The 8,777-nt window shown below is 36.7% G+C and overlaps 1 protein-coding gene across 1 annotated transcript; it reads right to left on the bottom strand.

Annotated features, from left to right (window-relative positions):
- LOC140158957 (carbohydrate sulfotransferase 8-like) lies at window positions 1-8,493 on the bottom strand. Its single transcript, XM_072182250.1, has 2 exons — window positions 8,043-8,493; window positions 1-1,357 (listed from the first exon to the last, which is right to left on the bottom strand). The coding sequence occupies exons 1-2, from the start codon at window positions 8,266-8,268 to the stop codon at window positions 507-509; spliced, it is 1,077 nt and encodes a 358-aa protein (XP_072038351.1). The 5' UTR covers window positions 8,269-8,493; the 3' UTR covers window positions 1-506.
- Window positions 8,494-8,777: the final 284 nt, after the last annotated feature.

Here is an 8,777-nt window from a genome sequence, read left to right as displayed (position 1 = left end):
TTTGTTTGTATGTTTGTTGTTTTTTGTGGCGATATTGTCACTTTAATTTGGTGTGCTCCATTGACGCCACGCTACTGAGACAAAAGAAATTGAAATACTACTATTTACGGGGTCATTTTCAGAATCTTTGTTGCACATCCTCGTCGTACCCAATGGTCAGTATCCAGTATTGCATTGATTAGAGTTACTCAGGAAAAACAAATATTCGAAATGACGCTTTTTACCCCGACATTGGTGGTGTGGGATCAGGTGTGACGTTGGTGTCCTTTTGATGTCCATTCTTTTTGAGGCTGCATCTTGCCCCTGTTTCTGCAATGAAGAATGATATCGGCGAGCTCACGGTCCTCCATCCCGCCCCACATTTTGAACTACCTGCATTACTTCATGGCAGAAAAAAGTTTATTTGAACATTATCATGATTATGATGGTGTTGGTTGCAACAATATAAACGTTCTTGTTCAGCTTTAGAACCCCCTATATTATGAATCATGAAAATATTATAAATACTATTTCGGCACACTCATATTGTAACCGAAAACCCTGAAATCATTTTCGTAGAACTTCAGCAACTTTCCTATTGATTTCTCCGACACACCCGAATACAAGTTTTGGAGAATACTAGTGTGTCCTGTAGTTGTATTGTCTCTAGGTCCTGCTATCGTTATGTCTGTGTGTAACAAATGTTGAAATAGGTAAGGAAAGTCATCTTCCATTGTTTCTAATTTACCGATGAAATCATGCTTCAGGAGACATGCTCTATTCCTTGTCACATATGAACTCCAGTGTGTATTTGCCCTGCGACTCTTATCATAACCCGTTATATAGTCAACAAATTCGGAAAATGTCGGCATTTGCTCCGCATTAGATTTCTTATCCTCACGGTACTTTTGCACAATTCTCTTAGATAAAAGTTTAAAATACTTCTCATCCGGATGCTCGATGAATTTATTTCGATATACCGAAACGAATCGTGTAAACGGATCACGAATGAATATAAATTTCTTGTAATTCCGTAGACGCATTATTGCCGCTCCGTATTTGAGTTTATTAAGTCTATTTGCTGTATATAATGCTTCAACATCAACATTCTTGTTGAATATTTTCACCAGATGTTGAGATGCAACTTTGTGAACGAAATTGTAGATGACCTTATATTTATCATTGTAAATTAAGGAAACCATGTTATTTGGGTCAGATGCGAATTCCTCCAGTGTCATGAAGGATTGGTTGACGTACTTACTGCACGCCGTCTGTAATGTTTCTTGACGTTCGCTTTGGATGGCTTCCATGTCTTGCAGCCATGATGTAGTTACGTTTTCTGTTGAGATAGTATTACTTCCTTGACCAAACGGTGTTCCTGAAATCAAATAATTTGAAACAGGCTTTTTAAACGTACAATTGAAACAGACATACAAAACATTTACAAGATATACCCCACTGCAAGCGAATTCATGGGCATGCAGTGCCACGTACATCGTCAACGCCAGGTAAAAAATTATTTTGTATAGGCATCAAAGCACGTGCCTTATTAAGCTGCTCGCGGCGGCTGAGAGTAGCTTCTATTACAAAAAGAACTTATACTTGCACTCCGCGCTCGGTGAGCGATTGGTTAAAATCCAATCATTGGCTAAAAACCAATCATGCCAATCGCTAATAGCTCAGCGATGTAATTACATTTTAGCCATGAGTTTTCTTTCCAAATAAACAAGCTAAGACTTGCAGTTGAATATATATGTTGAAAGAATATGATAAGCGTTACTGTGAGTTTTTAAATTCCACTCTGCATCTTAAAAACAAAAACTGACGAAAAATCGAATTTTCTTGAGTTGGCAACGTTAAAGAGGATAATGAGCATGCGCATATCGTAAACATTAGTCATTTCAGCTGATAAATGGCAACACCCCTTAAGATCCCCCCATGCCCCTCGGAAAACATTCTGGTGCCACCACTGGAGGTAACACCGAATGCAACCAAAGAGACACCTGTAGGTTTGAATCAAAAGACCCTCTATGTTTTATACAATAATCACACACCAAAACAAAAACTGATTTAGTTTATGCGCCAAATATCTAGTTTTTACTCAAACATGTCACCCAAATATCCCATCGTTCTAAAAAAACTGATCTTTCTTATTTGCAACAAATACACCATTAACATTTGGTAGAGATTGGTCAGTACCAGTTCTCCAATTTTCACACTCTTAAATATGCTATTTACCTTTCAAATCCTGTGAAAAATATTGGAATTGTTGATGCTTGTATAGTAGGCGAATTATTATAATTCACATGCGCAATGTGCATTAGTATGCGTAAAAATGTTAGAATTGCTCAATTACACACCACTAATTGCAACTGAATCCATTTCACATGCGTCCATCTCCCAAAATCTCGCACAAAACATATCAACAAAATAATCTTAGTGGAACAGTGGCTAATTTGCATAATTTGAAAATGGCCGCTTATAAATTTTGTCAAATCTTGTTACCATGCCAATGTATTCCTCTCGTCATAAGGATGCAAAATAAGTATAGTTTCAACTATCTCTTATGTACAGTCAAAATTTAGATTCCACAGGGGACAACAATTGAAAATTTCTCCGATTTTTATTTTTTTTAAATGGTCTCGGATTCCGCTTGCAAAAACATTCAAAAAAAAGTTTTCAATACCTCCGGTGGTTTGTTACCTTGTTAGAATGGCACAAAAATCAATTGAGCCCTATTGACATTGATCTATTTTTCATTTGGTTTGATTTTGCCAAAGGAAAAATTTGAGACCAGTTGGCTTAATATTGGATCATTTTTAAATATTGTTAAAGCACTTGGACCCCAAAATTTGACCTTTGACTTTTGAAGAACTGCATGTCGTGGATTGTTCAAACTATACTTTTTCTAAATCCTTATGATGAAAGCAATACTCTAACCCTCATGCAATATGGCGCATATTGTCCAGACCCGTAATAATCAGTCTCCCATCCCATTATTCAATATCCCTGCTTGAACACGGGACCTCCGTAGTACAAGGCAAGAGAACAACCGTTGTGTTAGCTCGCTCTCCCTAGACGAATCCAACGAGCCAAGTCATGGTCAGGATTTGGTCGGCCATCTTTGGGTCCCCGCAACACCAAAAAGCCGCTTAAAAATCGATGTTAGATTCTTTTGTGTTGTAAACTGTCATCATTCTTTTGTCTACGTGTAACACGGGTGATAGAATGCAGTTTAAAATACCCTCCAAGGTCGCATTATTTCACATTTTAGGTGAGATTGAGCTGACGGGGACCCAACTTTGGCAGCCATTGAGGTATAGGAATGCGTGAAATTGGATTCGTCTATACGCCGTAGGAGTGACGTCATAATCGGATTAACTACCATAGCAATAGATGAATACAATATTTGAATAGATCGCCCTGCACTACAAGCAGATTGCACTAATCACCTGTGTATGAGCGTGTTTATAGTGAATATACCGCATTTTGAGTATACCGTATACTATAATCCTTGTATATGTACCGATACTCTTGCTGTTTATAGTGGGACACAGTTACCGCACAAATTATATACCAACTAACATTATCGTACATTTGCAATGACCCCGAGGTCACACGGGGAATGTGTAAATATTGTGGCGCGAGCTATAAACAGCCCATTCAACAATATGATCATGGCGGTGAACATGTAGCTTCTGTTTTGATAACTCTTGGGGTGAGAATCGTTCCGAATGTCCTGCGCGCATCCTACGCATCATGAAGAAGCTCACTACTTCCGGTAATACCGCACACAATTTATACTGGTGTGTTTATAGTGGGAATATCTCGCCACAATACCCTTCGGTTGAGAATGATATCAATGTGCCGTACATACATATACTGCTAGTGTTTATAGTGGACAAGTATCTAGACTACCCCGTAGTCCACTTGCCCATTCTGCATATACTCTGGATATTGTATTTAAGCTTAAAACTCTGATTTAATTAATGTGTGCACAATTGATAGATTTTCACATCTGATCTTTTCAGACACCCTACACCCTCTGTTTGTTAGTTCCCCAAGTGGACTACTGACATTGGATTGCGGTTTTCATGCTTAACACGGCTGTCTATGAGCTTCTATGGATGAGATTGTCGGAAATCTGGCCTACTAAAATTGGCCATGATGTAATGCATCTTCAAATGGATCTGGCTTGTGATTGGTCGCCCAGATCTCGTTATGGTTTAAATCCTCCGGGTACCTATCATTACCATTAATAACTACATGGTACACAAGTATGCCGCCATTGTGTTATGTAATTGCATGAACGCGTCAATAAGTGCATGAGCGCGTATTGTATTTGCTTGCGGTTAAATTTGATTGATAAACAAGTATGATTGACAGTGTGAGTGTTAGGGACTTTGCCCGCTCAAAATCCCGTTTAAAATTCAAAGTCCATAGTCTATTTTTAACCTGGAATTTCGCGATTAATAAACTGGCAGATTTTAAAATCAGAATTGTTCAGTGAAGTGCCAATACAATACCAAAAAACGTTTCAAAACGTAAAAAGCGGCCAAAGTTTAAAAAATCTTTCCTGTGTGGCTTTTCACCCTTTTTTAAACTTGATCCCATTTAGTAAAGTAGTATTAACATGAAGAATGAGTCCTAATTTTTACATGCAACAATGTACTCTTATAGGTTTAAGACTGTTCGAAAGCGGTGCAATATGACGTAGGCTACCGTATGTATTATCAAAAACATTTCAAGGTTTATGTTTTATTATATTGCGTGATCATAAAGAGTAGTAGAGTATTATATACTTAGCAAATTGACTGTGTGTCCACCTGCTACATATAGGCCCTACATCTGTACATAAGGCGCAGAATCGCACATGACGATGAAGAATTTAACAAAGTGAGTATTTGCTACAAAATACATTATAACGTCTATACGGAAAAAACTTCAATTACGCACGAACATTAATTCATTTGCTCTACAAAATAAACATTGACAACTAAGAAAACCAACAAGTAGCCTATAGATGACTTCGTATGGGTCTTTAAAAACTTTCATAAATGGGACCAAGTTTAAAGGGTGAAAAGCCACACAGGAAAGATTTTTTAAACTTTGGCCGCTTTTTACGTTTTGAAACGTTTTTTGGTAGATATTAATTCTTTTTTTGAGGTAAAAAAATATTGCGCGCTAAGTGGTTCTTTGTAGCCATGCGAGGTGAACTAGTTGGATATCCATATTTCGCGGTTAATGGTGCTTTGTAGCCCTACGGGGCAAACTAGTTGGATATCCATATTTCGGGGTGAGTGGTTTTTGAAGCTCCGAGGGCAAACTAGTTGGATATCCATATTTCGCGGTTAGCGGTTCTTTGTAGCCCTGCGGGGTATCCATATTTCGCGGTTAGTGGTTCTTTGTAGCCCTGCGGGGCAAACTAGTTGGATATCCATATTTCGCGCTTTCGCGTGGTTCTAGTGGTTTTAACGACCCGTAACCACCCCAGTCAGCTGCATACCGCATCCAGCAATTTTAATTATCAAAATACTAGTTTTTTAATGCTATGGGGTAACAGAATTATTAAAAAAATTAATAGCTGAACCCAATAGTTCAGCCAAGAACTGGAAACGACATATTGATGACTTTATATAGAGTGTATTCAATAAACACAAATTGGTGTAGAAATTGTTTTCAAATATATATATGAATTTAGACAAACATACGGGATATAATGAACCTTTGACATGACGCCATGATGACATGATTTTATTAGTCGTTTTGTATATCATAATACCAGTATTTGTAATTTTATATTATATAGAACTAATATTTTGCATCATAAATGCGCAGTTCATATGCACAGACGATTACTAATCTTCAAGACTTCAAAATAACATGTTACTAAGCAGGTAATAGGTGCTGGCCTTGTCCTATTGTACTTGTTCATTTGTGTATGGAGAGCTCACTGACCTGTTAATAGAGGTCAATGGGATAGCTTCTTTATGGGGCACTTCTCCATCGGTTTCAGGGCGCAGTTCATTGAACTCAGCGGGATTCTATTGCAAGTGCTTTTATATTATTACAAAACGGATCGTGGTTATTGCCTTGACAAATCTAATACATAATTCATACCAGGGATTAATAAATCCAGGGGTGCGGACATTTCATTGGTCGCAAACCACCGGGATTCGATACAAGTTAGCGTTGTAAATGAATGCGTGAATAAGAGTGTCATCCCCTTGGCGCGATATTTGATTTCTGAAAATACTCAAGTTGCCGTTCAAAATGCCTAAAAATCATCAAGATATTGCAATACTGTCTAAAGTGATGTAAAATTGTGGCAAATTTGTATGATTTATCGCACATAATTTCTGCGCAGCGTGGAGAATCATTTACATAGGATTTTGGAGAAAAATGTGATAATTTTAGGGAAATATAGAATGGCGGAAGAAACAAATAAAACATTTTCCTGGAATGTGTAGACCATACTCTTTCTGTTCCTATTGATTTGGATACTGAAATAATTCTTAAAATGAAGCTGTTGGGTGATTTATGTTGGCGTTTCTAGAGTGTGTCATTATTGGGAAACATCTAGGGATATTGTTGAGAGGGCACTCGATTCACGAGATTTCTTTTGCAAGAACGCCAAAATAGCACGAATTTTGTTGGTTTGCGACTGAAGAGTGTCCGCACTATAGATTTCTGCCATGCAAATTAGCTAGTGTCAGTGGGTAAGAAAGTAGCATCTTTTGAATCATTAAGACAAGCCACATAATCTTATGTAAAACTCTGCTGGGTGTTTCGATCATGTATTATGCGTGTTTGGTCAAGTGAGGGTAATTTGTAAAGCATCAACTTGTGAACAAGTCATAGAGGGTCGGGGATATTTGGGTGCATTGGGCACTTATGGGTTGGGTATAATAGATTTCTATGTATACAATTAAGTCTGATATATTTTCGATGGAATATATATTTTCACTTGAAAAGTTAGTAGTTTTCCGAATTGCAATTTCTGAATATTATATAAAAGGTGAGAATAAGACTATAAATGTAAGAGTATGGGATAATTTGATTGTTAATAAATGCGAAACGCCGGCGGTAGACATCAGCAATATCAGGGATTGCCGCGATTCCTGCAGTAGCTTTTATGAATAGAATACAATAGTGGATACAATAGCGGATACAATAGCGGAACAATAGAGCTCTCTTACGGGCAAATAAACCTCGTCGCGTTTTGCTAAATTTCACTTCTTCTTTTCATGAACTAACCGTTATTTTTTTAAACTTGTGGCAAAACTTCGACCGAAGTTTTTAATTATGACATTATGATATGTTGCATTCAATAATATAAGCCTACGTACACTTTACTTTTTACTGTCACTAATATAATTATATAAACTTTTTCATAACAATTTTATACTAGTATATATTTTGATGTAATAAATATCAGTATAATTTCGAGTTCAACTGAATGCTTTCATCATGATTAACATTACTAACATGCTTTTATTTGTCAAAAATAGACTATGACATAGTCTAGCATCTCATGAATGCGCAACCAATCTTGAAGCAGTATGCAGACGCCGAGTATTAGACGTATACTATTGTATGTAACATATCTACGTCATTTAATCTAGTCCCATTCTATTTTCAGTAATGTTTAAGTTCTAACGAATGTTTGATGACGTAAAATCGATAATATGTTACGTATAATATCTGGTAGAAATATATTATCGATTTTACGTCATCAAACATTCGTTAGAACTTAAACATTACTGGAAATAGAATGGGACTAGATTAAATAACGTAGATATGTTACATACAATATTGTACGTCTAATAAAAAGTCTGCATACTGCTTTAGAAATAAATAAAAAAACCATTTTTCGACGGGATCGGCTCGTGTCTGACCTGCTTGTAGTGCAGGGCGATATATTCAAAATTGTATTCATCTATTGCTATGGTAATTCATCCTGTTACATCATCACTTCAACGGCGAACAGGTAGTCGGTAATTAGCGAATCTGTTCGACATTTGCTTTATCATGTTTATGATAATAGAAGTCACTCAACTTACCACTTATCGCATCCACTGATTTAACTGCTTTATTTGATGGCGATTCCCCATTTATTAATTTTATTAGCTTGTGTTGATGATATATTCTGTTGGCAGTGAAACATATTGCTCCGATCAAGAAGGCATAAAATACGGTAAATGCAACTCGTAATCGTATGCGAGGCATGATGGGTGTCGTCATGATCAGTTGCAACAACAGCAATTGTATTAAGTAATTTTTAATCATTTGAACATTTTCATCGAGGAAATTCCTTGGCTATCGAAGTAACACGAACATCCGTTATAATAATACATTGTAGACTGGATTATTTTTTATTGAAACACGCATTAGCCTATATGTTGTTCAGATGAATGATATATCAAGTTTTCAGCCCATCCAAACTGATGTTTTAGTAATTATGAGACGGCCAACAGCTGACTGACGCTTTAAACATCCTTTATTCCTGGAGTAAACATAACATCCGAATCATTATGATTTTATGAGGTTAACTTGTAAGTTGTAGCATTTATAATGCATCTTCGTGTCTCCATCTTCATCCTCGTTTGCATCACCGAAAACTACTGTACCATGAAGTGACCTTAAAAAACTTTGCTTATGAATTGGTGTTTCACGCAGGTTTGCACTACTTTGCTTTGTGTTTTGTTGTCTTATAAAATATTTGTTGTGCTTCAAGAAGCTTGAATAAGATTCAAGGACTGTGCAACGTGTACATAATCAACGTTTTTCAGTATATA

The sequence above is a fragment of the Amphiura filiformis genome, chromosome 8, assembly GCF_039555335.1.
Source record: "Amphiura filiformis chromosome 8, Afil_fr2py, whole genome shotgun sequence".
Lineage (NCBI taxonomy): Eukaryota > Metazoa > Echinodermata > Ophiuroidea > Amphilepidida > Amphiuridae > Amphiura > Amphiura filiformis.
Note: the sequence above shows the minus strand (reverse complement) of the source record. Positions and strands in the feature narration are given on the sequence as shown.

What these genes read in the sequence shown, in the direction of transcription:
- LOC140158957 (XM_072182250.1), bottom strand. Translation starts at nt 8,268, where the DNA reads ATGATTAAAAATTACTTAATACAATTGCTGTTGTTGCAACTGATCATG. An exon ending in ATCAGTGGATGCGATAAGTG is followed by an intron (nt 1,358 to 8,042) that starts GTAAGTTGAGTG and finishes ATTTGATTTCAG; the next exon opens with GAACACCGTTTGGTCAAGGA.